The sequence below is a fragment of the Nerophis lumbriciformis genome, linkage group LG14 (assembly GCF_033978685.3).
Source record: "Nerophis lumbriciformis linkage group LG14, RoL_Nlum_v2.1, whole genome shotgun sequence".
In the NCBI taxonomy this organism is placed as follows: domain Eukaryota; kingdom Metazoa; phylum Chordata; class Actinopteri; order Syngnathiformes; family Syngnathidae; genus Nerophis; species Nerophis lumbriciformis.
In genome coordinates this window covers 19,380,752-19,394,300 of record NC_084561.2, presented here as the reverse complement: position 1 = coordinate 19,394,300, position 13,549 = coordinate 19,380,752, and the positions used below count along the sequence as shown (strand labels likewise).

General features: G+C 38.2%; 1 protein-coding gene across 2 annotated transcripts in view; it reads left to right on the top strand.

Annotated features, from left to right (window-relative positions):
* The first annotated feature begins 8,122 nt into the window (after positions 1–8,122).
* The window catches only part of LOC133616522 (FYN-binding protein 1), a 46,551-nt gene continuing 41,124 nt past the window's right edge, over positions 8,123–13,549 (top strand). For both annotated transcript variants that reach the window (XM_061975895.2, XM_061975894.2), the window contains exon 1: positions 8,123–8,232. In XM_061975895.2, the coding sequence (XP_061831879.2) occupies positions 8,230–8,232 (3 nt within the window). In that variant the 5' untranslated portion in view covers positions 8,123–8,229. The remainder of the gene's footprint in view (positions 8,233–13,549) is intronic.

Sequence of the window (13,549 nt, the reverse complement as noted above, 5' to 3'; positions counted from 1 at the left end):
TTAAGGAAACAGCAGGCTGTTTTCTTCTAACGGATTTATTACAATCTTTGCAAACTGTGTAACGTTTGCTGTGGTCTGGAACAACATGGCACACAAACAACTATGAGAAATGCAGCCAATTTTACATACAGATAATGTGTCATGAGACATGCAAATATACATTTAACACAAAGAGGACATAAGTAAAGGAAGTTAAATGAGATCAAATGTACCTACAAATGAGGCATAATGATGCAATATGTACATGCAGTTATCCTAAATGACATGTTAGCATCGATTAGCTTGACCAAATACGCCTGATAAGCACTCCAACAAGTCAATAACATCAACAAAGCTCACCTTTGTGCATTCACGCACAGCATAAAACGTTTGGTGGACAAAATGAGACAAAGGAGTGGCATAAAACACATCTTTTTGTGGCAGCATCGGAGAAAGTTGTACATGTAAACAAACTACGATGAGTTCAAGGATTGCTGAAATCAGTATGATAAAACAGTGCTCACCAAATACTCTCATCAGTGAAGCAGGTATAACATAAACAGTGGGATTTCGAACAATTAGGAGGGTTTGTGTCATGTTTGTCCTCCTACAGAAAATATATTAAAAGAAAACACATTTTTTCTTCTTCATCTTTTTACATTTTCACACATCTGAAAAGGTCCAGGGAGCCACTAGGGCGGCGCTAAAGAGCCGCATGCGGCTCCAGAGCCGCGGGTTGCTGACGCCCGATGTAAGCCAATGATTCTCAAACTGTGGTACGCTTGCGCGATCTAGTGGTACGCCAAGGAATAACCAAATTAAATATTCAAACACAATGTTACTGTTCAAACTGTGTGTAATACTACATTTGCCAAAATGTTAAATATATTTGTTAAATAAAACCTCTGTCTTGTCTTTTAATGAATATACAGGCCCACTACTCTTCCGTATTTTAATGTTGGTCATTATAGTGGTACTTTGAGAACCAGTTGTTTTCTGAGGTAGAACTAAATTTATACAGTGGATTAGCTGATTCATGTTGAATAATAATAATCAAAATACATAATAGTGATTATCATGTTAATATTATCAGTGTATCTACTGAGCATTAAGTCTCTCTCTGTCTTTAAAAACTGGTGATGCCTCTGTTTCGAACTTTAATCGAGGTTCTTTGAACGCACCAGTTATGAGCTGTGAAATAGAAAACTGAAACTTGTTCACAACTTTCTCGTATGCTGCCACAAATAAAATAATTAAATGTTTACCTTTCTTTCATCACCTCATCCTGGTTCCCAAATGTTAGCGCTGTGTTTGAATGCTTAAATAGGAGCTTTTGATGACGATGTGTGAAAAGTGAAATGTTCCATGTAACCAGAAGGAGTGAACCATTTTGTAATGTGTAGGTTGTGTTGTACATTTGTAGTTTGATTTGTAAAATATTTTATAGGATTAACTTTAATGATAGTCATCTTTTCTGACTGATTTAAATGGGGGAACAAATATCTTCTAATCTTTACAAAAGCCCCACAAGGGACAATACGGTGGTCCGGGGAAATTTGCCATTATATTCTTATCAGTGACAAAGCAGGAAGGGGCTAGGAATATGTTTGTGGGCAAATTTAACTTTAATAATTCATTACTCAATATTTTACAATTATTTATTCGTGCAAAATGGGGACGCCCAGAGATCACGGGGCCTAGGCACAGCTCATGATCTGCATATAGGAAAAATACATTCTAATCACATTTTATTGTGAAACCTACTCAAATGAAAGTAATTAAGTTTTTAATTAATTCCAAAAAGTTCTTTCAAAAAGGGCTGGCTTTGTTTTTTTCCCTTCTGACATTTACTTTCTGGTCATCATCTTAAAGCTGTCAGTGAATTAAATCCTCATCTTTTGCATTATTAGTTTTTTTTATGAGGCTGACTTCCTCTAGGGGGCGCTAAAAGACTTCAGAAAATTAACCCGCCACGCTAACGTGCAAATTGGATCAACTTTTAGTTCAAAATATGTTCTAAAGATGTCCTTTTTTAGTCATTTTCCAATTGTGAGGAATATTTTCATGTTTTTTTTTCACAGGATAAACCTGTCCTTGACAAAATAAGAGATTTTTCCGATAGTGGATGAAGAGTTAGAACAATGTTCCACTGTTTATTTATACTTTTACATCAAATGCTTTTTTTTTGGTAACAATACCAACTCAAAAAATATATATATTTCAGCTAAAAACCCTTTTACAGCACAACCAGGTGGGTAGATCCAAATATCAAAAATATATCAACACTGAAGCGTGATGAGAGTGATATTTTTCAGTTCTCTACACTGGTTTAAATGTAACTTAGATATTGGGTTTCACTGTGTAAAGCGCTTTGAGCCACTAGAGAAAAAGCGCTATATAAATATAATTCACTTCACTTCACTTCACTTTAAAGTTCATTTTTACATTTATTGTTGTTGTCCATATTGTTACATCAATGATTTAAGTATCTGTATCGGCCATATTGGCCCTGGATTTACTTGAAACTGTGTTGATACCAAATTCTGCAATATCGCCCACCCCCTAGGGCAGGGGTGTCAAACAACTTTTCATTGAGGGCCATCTGGCAGTTATGGCCGGGGCCTCAGAGGGCCGCAAGTAACAGAGAAGAATGTATAAATATAATTTGCCTCATGACATTATTACACATTTAATTATTATTATTATTATTATTATTAATACAGTTGCAAATTACTGTAAAATGTTCAATAGAAAATTGAAAAACAGTACCACAGTTTTTACTGTAAAATCTAAGGTTGTTGCTTTTATGGTGTATTACTCTAAACCGAAAAATTATATCGTTTTTTTTTATTTACGGTAAAATTTTGGAGACTGAGCTACCAGTTCTTTTTTTACAGTAACATATATTTTTACTAGAGATGTCCGATAATGGCTTTTTTGCCGATATCCGATATTCCGATATTGTCCAACTCTTAAATACCGATACCGATATATACAGTCGTGGAATTAACACATTATTATGCCTAATTTTGTTGTGATGCCCCGCTGGATGCATTAAACAATGTAACAAGGTTTTCCAAAATAAATCAACTCAAGTTATGGAAAAAATGCCAACATGGCACTGCCATATTTATTATTGAAGTCACAAAGTGCATTTTTTTTTTTTAATATGCCTCAAAACAGCAGCTTGGAATTTGGGACAAGGTCTCCCTGAGAGAGCATGAGGAGGTTGAGGTGGGCGGGGTTGGGGGGTGTGGGATTGAGGGGGGGGGGGGGGGGGGGTAGCGGGTGGGTGTATATTGTAGCGTCCCGGAAGAGTTAGTGCTGCAAGGGGTTCTGAGTATTTGTTCTGTTGTGTTTATGTTGTGTTACGGTGCGGATGTTCTCCCGAAATGTGTTTGTCATTCTTGTTTGGTGTGGGTTCACAGTGTGGCGCATATTTGTGACAGTATTAAAGTTGTTTATACGGCCACCCTCAGTGTGACCTGTATGTCTGTTGATCAAGTATGCATGGAATTCACTTGTGTGTGTGAAAAGCCGTAGATATTATGTGACTGGGCCGGCACGCAAAGGCAGTGCCTTTAAGGTTTATTGGCGCTCTGTACTTCTCCCTACGTCCGTGTACACAGCGGCATTTTAAAAAGTCATAAATTTTAATTTTTTGAAACCGATGCCGATAATTTCCGATATCACATTTGAAAGCATTTATCTTATTTATTTGTTTAAATATATTTTATTAATATAATTTTTTTATTTTTCCCCTCCCTCAGAGGGGGGGCTCGGCGGGGCGGTTGCTGGTTGTTCCATCTCCATCGTTGGGGTCCCTGCGGGTGGGGTGGGTGGTTCCCGTTGCCCTGTGCCTGGGTGGTCCTGCGGCGGCCGATTTGGGTGGGGTGGCCGGGGGGCTGGCCTCGCCGCGCTCTGTTTGTGGGTTGGGCTCTCGGGGGTGATGGGGCCGTGCTCTGGCTCCTGGGAGTCGAATGTATTGTACATGCAAATTCACATATGCTCACATACGTACATAGGTACCTACGCTCCCACATACATACACAAATACAGTACATATTTACCTACCTAATGTTCGTACATCCACACGCACATTCAATATACAAACATACACATACTGTACATATACATTCACTGTACAAATACATATACACATTCTGTACATATACAAGTACATATGCATACTTACACTCATGCAGATAATCACGTTTCATCAAACATATATTAACGTTGTTGCCCTAGGGTAAACTGGGTGTAACACATGGCACACTGACAAAGCTTAACCTATTGTGACTATAACAATCTACAAGGTTAATATAGGTTGCTTCTCTTTCTCCCCCTCCATTTTTCTGCATTCTTTCGTATCTCAAATTATCATTACGTATATGTATTGTTGCATTTAAACAACTGTATTGTTGATAATAAAGGTAAATTATTGGTATTGTTCATTATCAATAGCGCTATTTCTATTGGTATTTGTATTGATCCATTTGTAGTGTAATAATGCTCATTGTCATTTCTGTATTATTTTTTATTTTTCGCTAACTGCTTATTTGCTATTACTTTTACCATCATATTTGTACTTGTCATATTTGCTGATGTTGCTCTATTATTGTTGTTGTTGTTGTTGTTTGCTGTTGTTGTTTTTGTCTCTCTGTCTAATCCCCCTCTTGTCCCCACAATTTCCCCCTCTGTCTACTTTTTTTTTCTCTTTCTATCCCCTCCTGCTCCGGCCCGGCTGCACCAAATGATAATATAAATACATTTACTAAAGTCAAATACAAATAAGGCAACAAGAGAAGTATCCTACACTTCTCTTTTGTAAAGTAAATCTGAACAGCCGACATGGGCATCTACATCAACTATATGATTTGCCTGAGAAGCTGGACAGGACACAAAAACAAAACAAAACAAAAAAAAAAGCATTTATCGCCCGATAATATCGGCAGTCCGACATTATCGGACATGTCTAATTTTTGCCATGCACAATTTGATGGATAACTTGTTTTTAAATCATCAATCAAGATATTTAAGTACTTATTTTAATTTTAAGAAAAAAACTAATGTGCAGATTTCTTTAGAATTCATATGTGGTTAGCAACTTTTTATTTCCTTTGTCTTACTTCAGAATGTCAACAGCAGACAAGGTCCAACTGTCAGACGCTCTCAATGTTTCCCCACACAGCCTTTAGAGTGCGCCCTACACACACACTTTCCACGCATGTAAACATTGTCTTTTCAGTGGACCAGCACCTTCTCAGCCCACAGTTGGCATGAGCTATGATAAACAACCCTCATACTGCTTTCAAATGAGTGGATCATTATCGGATTTATGCACGGTAGCAAACATTAACGAGTCCCAAAGATGAATTACATTGTAGTTTTGTTATGTTATATAGTTATGTTGCAGTAGCTTTATTGTTTCTCTGAACTCAGAACACTCCAATTAACAATCAAATTAATAAGTGTTTACATGTTTTTTAATAAGAAAAACTAACTTGTTTATAATAGATTTTGTAAAACAAAAACAAAAAAAACAATACGATGGAATGCAGTATAAACAACTACTGTAGTTGAATGTACTTTTGTAATAATAACGTACAGCATTTCCCTTGGAGAGTCGACTTCTACGATATCTCCTTCTGGCTGTTACTCCATCAAACACACCATCAGCAGCTTATTTTCATGGATAAATGTCCACTGTTAAGACATTGTTTTAACATCCTTTGCTGGCGTTATGACTCACTCTGCTTTAGTATAGTGCAGACTAGCAGTGATACGCTCAATTCGGCCATGTTATTGATGATTTCTTTCTTTAAGTCAATGAATGTCAGCCGCTTCTTCTTCTCAGCACTGCCACTTTCTTCTTTCCCGCGGTCGGATTAAGAAAGTAATGTCAATCTCTATTTTATAAGCTAATGCTAGCGAGTAAGACCGAATATTTTGGGCGTGGTTCTTTTTGGCATTCGCCATGCTCATGGCGGGGATGCTTGTAACTCAAATTGTTGCTTGCAACTTAAAGCGTAACAATTAGCTCAGAGACAGCTCTTTTCTGAAAACAGTTGGGGGACTCTTATGATACTCAATAATGCAATTTTTTTCCTGTTCATTAATGTATGACTTGTTATGGCTTGGGAAGAACTTAAAGAGACTCTTTGAAACCTAAGCACATATAAATATGTTTATTCCCATTTATCCATGTGGCGCCCCCTTGGGAATGCGCAGCAACACAAGCTGAAAAAGCGCTAAAACCGCCACTGCGTGACTTTGCTTCAATGTTATTTTTGACAGCAGTTTCTTCATCTACTTTTAGTCAGTCTTTTGACAAAAATGTCATTTTAGTTATTTTTAGTCGACTAAATTTGACAACATTTTAGTCAACTAAAATTCCAGTAAATCTTCTCTTTCTCCCAGTTGTACGTACACATGTTACGATGTGGGACTTATTCAATTTATGTATTATTAATGTTGTCATTGTCTTAGTCAACATACAGTTGTTTTGATTAGTTGTTATCTATTTTTTTTTTCTCATTGTCATCCCATATTATTCTCTTTAAAAAGAGAGAAATATTTTATCTGAGTCTTTAAATTAGTTTGCTCGTTGATGATTTGTTTGGTTTTATATTGTGTAGTTATATTTATATGGTAATTATTATTCTGTAACTGTAAATTGTTTGCTTGTTTTCTTATTGATGCTTTTATTTTTATTTTATTTTTTCTGTATTGTGTAGTTATAATTATATGCTTTTACTTGTAATTGTATTGAATTGTGGACCCCAGGAAGACTAGTGGGTTGTTGAGGCAACCAGCTAATGGGGATCCTTAATAAAAATAAAAATAAATAAAAAAATAAATAAAATCAAACCATTAGGTTGAGTTTTTTATTAATAATAATAATAAATAATAGATTGTATTTGTAAAAAGCACCTTACATTGAGTAAACAACCTCAAAGTGCTACAGTGTATTAAAAAAAAAAAAAAAAAAAAAAAGATAATAAAAATAAATAAAAATAAAAACTAGAACAGTGTGATAGCTACAACTAGTATGCGTATATCTAAAAAAAAAAATGGCTTTTTTAAAAAGAAGGGTTTTTAAGCCTTTTTTAAAAGTATCCACAGTCTGTGGTGCCCTCAGGTGGTCAGGGAGAGCGTTCCACAGACTGGGAGCGGCGGAGCAGATAGCCCGGTCTCCCATTGTTCGTAGCTTTGTCCTCGGAGGCTGGAGGATGTTAGCCTGTCCGGAGCGGAGGTGTCGTGTGGAGGATTTGGGGGTGAGTAGTTCTTTGAGGTAGTGGGGGGCATTTCCATGGAGGCACTGGTGGGTTAGTAGGGAGACTTTGTATTGAATCTTGAGTGGAACAGGAAGCCAGTGAAGGGATTTGAGAATTGGTGTGATATGGTCATATTTCCGCACTCTCATCAGGATCCTAGCAGCACTATTCTGTATGTATTGCAGCTTCTGGATGTTCTTGCTGGGGATCCCGACAAGAAGTGCGTTGCAGTAGTTTTTCTTGCTCTGATGTGGGATCTGAGCCGAGGATGTCGTTGTGGCTTGTGCAGCCCTTTGAGACACTCGTGATTTAGGGCTATATAAGTCAACTTTGATTGAGTGATTGATTGATTTTAGTCAGGGCAAAATAGGTTGTTGATGATAATTAAAACGAAAATTATAAGTCGAAACAAAATGAACACTGCCTGACTTCAAGACTTTATGAAGTTGGTAGTGAATTCTGGCGCCCATGTCCCATTTAAAATCAAACAAAATATGGCTAATAAATAAGTGCTTTTAAGCAGGGAGCTACCTTTTCAGTCACCCTGTAGGGGTTCAAATCTGAATTGAAACATGAAAGTATTAGTAATAATTTAAAGTGAACTAAATACTGTAATTAAATTGAATAAATTCATAATTATTAATTACAATATTTAAATTAAAGGAATTCCTGCTTTATTGATAAAACAATTTCACATTGGACGTCAGCAAATAATACTTCCAAGTTAAATCAGTATGATTATTTATTTGTTTCTATTAAAACCAGAAATATTCGTATAGTAACACATACAGTAATTCTACGTGCTGCAGCCTGTTAATGTTTCTTTAGTTGTGTGTCTAATGCACGCTCTGCCACTTCCTGGTGTGCAGTCATCTACTGACAGGTCACATTCGAATGGATTGCACATCACTGCTGAACATGGAGCGTTTAGCCGCCAACCTGCCGTGACACTGCTGGCATCGCCCTTGGAACGATGGTATGAATAAATCCAAATATTTATTTGGTCTTTTGGTTATGTCGACTAAAGCTGTTAACGGCTGCACCTCAGTATCTCTCTCCTGTTTGATTAAGACTTAATACCAGAGTGATGCAGACACAAATATATTTTGAGTGTAATTATTTGCTTTGTCCAGGATTTTTTTTTTCACATCGCCAACTCCTTTATTTTGAAATATGTCCGCAAATCAATCATTGTTTTGCTGCAGTGCATCGGGAAACTTTTTCCACATTTTGTTATGTTACAGCCTTATTCTAAAATGGAATACATTCATGTTGTCCTCAAAATTCTACACAGAATACCCCATAGTGACAATGTGAAAAGTTGAATTTTTTTTTTTAATTTAGCAAGTTTATTAAAGCTAGAAAATAAAATAATAATAAATAAATAAAAAAATAAATAAATTACATGTACATAAGTAGTCACAGCCTTTGCTCAATACTTTTTTCATACACCTTTGGAAGCAATTACAGCCTCAAGTTTTTTGAATACGATGCCACAAGATTGGCACACATCTCTTTTTGCCCATTCCTCTTTGCAGCACCTCTTACGCTCCATCAGATTTGATAAGAAGCGTTGGTTTTCATCCATCTTAGTCTAGTCAGGGAGGTGACCAAGAACCCGTTGGTCAATCAGTCAGAGTTACAGCCTTCTTCTGTGGATAGAGGTGAACCTTCCAGAAGGACAACCATCAATGTCAATCAATCAATGTTTATTTATATAACCCTAAATCACAAGTGTCTCAAAGGGCTGCCAAAGCCACAACGACATCCTCGGTACAGAGCCCACATAAGGGCAAGGAAAAACTCACCCCAGTGGGATGTCGATGTGAATGACTATGAGAAACCTTGGAGAGGACCGCATATGTGGGTAACCCCCACCCCCTCCAGGGGAGACCGAATGCAATGGATGTTGAGTGGGTCTGACATAATATTGTGAGAGTACAGTCCATAGTGGATCCAACATAATAATAAGAGTCCAGTCCATAGTGGGGTCAGCAGGAAACCATCCCGAGCGGAGACGGGTCAGCAGCGCAGAGATGTTCCCAACCGATACACAGGCAAGCGTCCAACCCGGGTTCTGACTCTGGACAGCCAGCACTTCATCCATGGCCACCGGACCTGTGTGTCTCCCCCTCCACAAGAGATAGGGGGAGCAGAGGAGAAAGGAAAAGAAACGGCAGATCAACTGGTCGAAAAAGGGGGTCTATTTAAAGGCTAGAGTATACAAATGAGTTTTAAGATGGGACTTAAATGCTTCTACTGAGGTAGCATCTCAAATTGTTACCGGGAGGGCATTCCATAGTACTAGAAAACGCTCTATAGCCCGCAGACTTTTTTTGGGCTCTGGGAATCACTAATAAGCCAGAGTTCTTTGAACGCAGATTTCTTGCCGGGACATAGGGTACAATACAATCGGCAAGATAGGATGGAGCTAGATCGTGTAGTATTTTATACGTAAGTAGTAAAACCTTAAAGTCACATCTTAAGTGCACAGGAAGCCAGTGCAGGTGAGCCAGTATAGGCGTAATATGATCAAACTTTCTTGTTCTTGTCAAAAGTCTAGCAGCCGGATTTTGTACCAACTGTAATCTTTTAATGCTAGACACAGGGAGACCCGAAAATAATACGTTACAGTAATCGAGACGAGACGTAACGAACGCATGAATAATGATCTCAGCGTCGCTAGTGGACAAAATGGAACGAATTTTAGCGATATTACGGAGATGAAAGAAGGCCGTTTTAGTAACACTCTTAATGTGTGACTCAAACGAGAGAGTTGGGTCGAAGATAATACCCAGATTCTTTACCATCTCTGCAGCAATTCACCAATCAGGCCTGTATGGTAGAGTGGCTAAAATGAAGCTATTTCTTGGTAAAAATGTTGCCAACATGCATCTGAAAGACTGGTCTGGTCTGATGAGACAAAGAATGAACTCTTTGGCGTGAATGCCACATATCATGTTTGGCGGAAACCAGGCACCGCTCATCACCAGGCCAATACCATCCCTACAGTGAAGCCTGGTGGTGGCAGGAACTGGGAGACAAGTCAGGATAGGGGGAAAGATGAATGCAGGAATGTGCAGAGACATCCTGGATGAAAACCAACGCTTCCCATCCAACCTGATGGAGCTTGAGAGGTGCTGCAAAGAGGAATGGGCAAAGCTGCCCAAAGATAGGTGTGTCGAGCTTGTGGCATTGTATTCAAAAAGACCGGAGGCTGTAATTGCTGCCAAAGGTGCATCAACAAAGTATTGAGCAAAGGCTGTGAATACTTATGTACGTGCGATTTTTAGAGTTTTTTTAATTTTAATAAATTTGCAAAATTAACTAAAAAAAACTTTTGACATTGTCATTTTGGGGTGTTGCCTGCAGAATTTTGAGAGCAACAAAATATTTTTTTTCCATTTTGGAATAAGGCTGTAACATAACCGTGAATACTTTCCGGGTGCATTGTATTTCAAATAGAATTGATGTGCGATTAATGCTCATGTATTTATTTTCAGATTATTCTACCATCGTCAAGTTTAGCAATGTGTACACCCACTATGCATGACATTAAAAGTACACAAAAAATAAATCTGGTCCGAGTCAGAGGCAGAGAATAGTTTTACACCCATGTAAACCACGATCACAATTAAAAAAACAAGACATTGTTAAATCAACACCTCTCTTGCTGTGCCATAGGTTAGAATTTTGAGGTATATTGTACAGCTCTTTAATAGGATTGCATTAGATCAGTGGTTCTTAACCTGGGTTCCATCGAACCCGAGGGGTTCGGTGAGTCGGGCTCAGGGGTTCGGCGGAGGTCAAAACACACCCGACTCATCGTGTAAATAAAAAGTTCTCCCTATCGGCGTATTACGGATATGGCAACAGCAGAAGTCAGACTGATTTGCAGGTGTGTAATTTGTTGTGAGTTTATGCACTGTGTTGGTTTTGTTCTTTGAACAAGGTTCATTTTGTGCACCAGTAAAAAAAACATGGTAACACTTTAGTATGGGGAACATCCATCCATCCATTTTCTACCGCTTATTCCCTTTTGGGGTCGCGGGGGGCGCTGGAGCCTATCTCAGCTACAATCGGGCGGAAGGCGGGGTACACCCTGGACAAGTCGCCACCTCATCGCAGTATGGGGAACATATTCACCATTAAGTAGTTGCTTATTAATATGCAAATTAGTAACATATTGGCTCTTAACTAATCATTATTAAGGCATGGCCTTATTATAACCCTAACCCTCTAACCCTGGCCCTAACCAAATAACTCAAAATTAACTCTTTGTTACTTAGAACAGTGTTTTTGAACCTTTTTTGAGCCAAGGCATATTTTTTGCGTTTAAAAAATCCGGAGGCACACCACCAGCAGAAATCATTAAAAAACGAAACTCAGTTGACAGTAAAAAGTCGTTGTCGCAATTGTTGGATATGACTTTAAACCATAACCAAGCATGCATCAATATAGCTCTTGTCTCAAAGTAGGTGTACTGTCACGACCTGCCACATCACGCCGTGACTTATTTTGAGTTTTTTGCTGTTTTCCTGTGTGTAGTGTTTTACTTCTTGTCTTGCGCTCCTATTTTGGTGGCTTTTTTTCTTTTTTTGGTATTTTCCTGTAGCAGTTTCATGTCTTCCTTAGAGCGATACTTCCCGCATCTACTTTGTTTTAGCAATCAAGAATATTTCAGTTTGTTTTTATCCTTCTTTGTGGGGACATTGTTGATTGTCATGTCATGTTCGGCTGTACATTGTCTTTGCTCCACAGTAAGTCTTTGCTGTCGTCCAGGATTCTGTTTTTGTTTACTTTGTAGCCAGTTCAGTTTTAGTTTTGTTCTGCATAGCCTTCCTTAAGCTTCAATGCCTTTTCTTAGGGGCACTCGCCTTTTGTTTATTTTTGGTTTAAGCATTAGACACCTTTTTTTACCTGCACACTGCCTCCCGCTGTTTCCGACATCTACAACGCAATTAGCTACCGACTGCCACCTATTGATATGGAAGAGTATTACACGGTTACTCTGCTGACACTCAACAACAACACGTCATTTGCAGACTATAATTACAAAACATATTTTTAACCCAAATAGGTGAAATTAGATAATCTCCCACGGCACACCAGACTGTACGCCATGGCACACTAGTGTGCCGCGGCACAGTGGTTGAAAAACACTGACTTAGAATATGTTCCCATAGTGTCCAAAAAACTCTAAATTAAATCTTTGTTACTTAGAATATGTTCTCCATACTAAAGTGTTACTAAAAACATATAACTTTGTCTTGAATTTGAAAAAAAAAACATTTTATTTTTCACTAAAGAAGGGTTCAGTGAATGCGCATATGAAACTGGTGGGGTTCGGTACCTCCAACAAGGTTAAGAACCACTGCATTAAATGCTGCATCTGTACCGCAAGTGTCTAGTGAGTATACCCATCAAACTTAACGAGGACCTCTGATGACTCTAATCTACATTGAACACACTTCCTTGTAGTCTGGATCACGGATATGTTTCGGTGTAGTTGTAGTGTACATTTTGCTCCAAAGTCACACCATTAACCCCTTTTTTGAGTATGTCTGAATCTGATACACAATTTGTTTGTGGATGCGGTCCTTTTCGATGCAAATGAACCCCTCCATGCTCCGCCCCTGTTCATTGTTGAAATACACATATTGAAGACAAACATAATTTTCTTTTTAGACTTTGTTGAAAATAAACTTCACAGCATAATCTCACTGCAATAATACTTTATCCACGTCTATTTCTGTGGTAAGCCCGAACACAGCTTGATTGAAAACTTTACATTATAGCTTCCTGTAAGTACACAAATTTTGCGTAGACACACGCTTTTACACAAAAGTATCCAGGAAGCTAATAAATTGTGACTGCTGGCTTTCTCTTGTGGTCAACACAGCCAAGTACTAATATCGGAATGACGCCCTTTTTCAGCTGCAGTTTAGCAGGTAAATGCATTTTTATATTGACTGGTGTCATGTCTGTGTGATCATGTTTTGTTTTATTTTTGGACTTTTTGTGCACTTTTGTTTTGTTTTGTCACCATAGTTACCCATTAGTTTCACCTGTCATGTCACGCACCTGTTTTGAGTCACGCACCTGTTGTTAATCATGTCTGTGTTATTTAAGCTTTTCATTTTCTGTTGTTCGTCCTGGTGTCATATCCTTTCTAACCCTGCTATCCTCTCGTTTCAAGCCCTGTTCACGGTCCCATGCCACAGTAAGTGTTTTGTTATTTCGTGTTCAGTTTCTGCCTTTGTGCAAGTTTTGTTTTCATTCGCCAAGTTTTT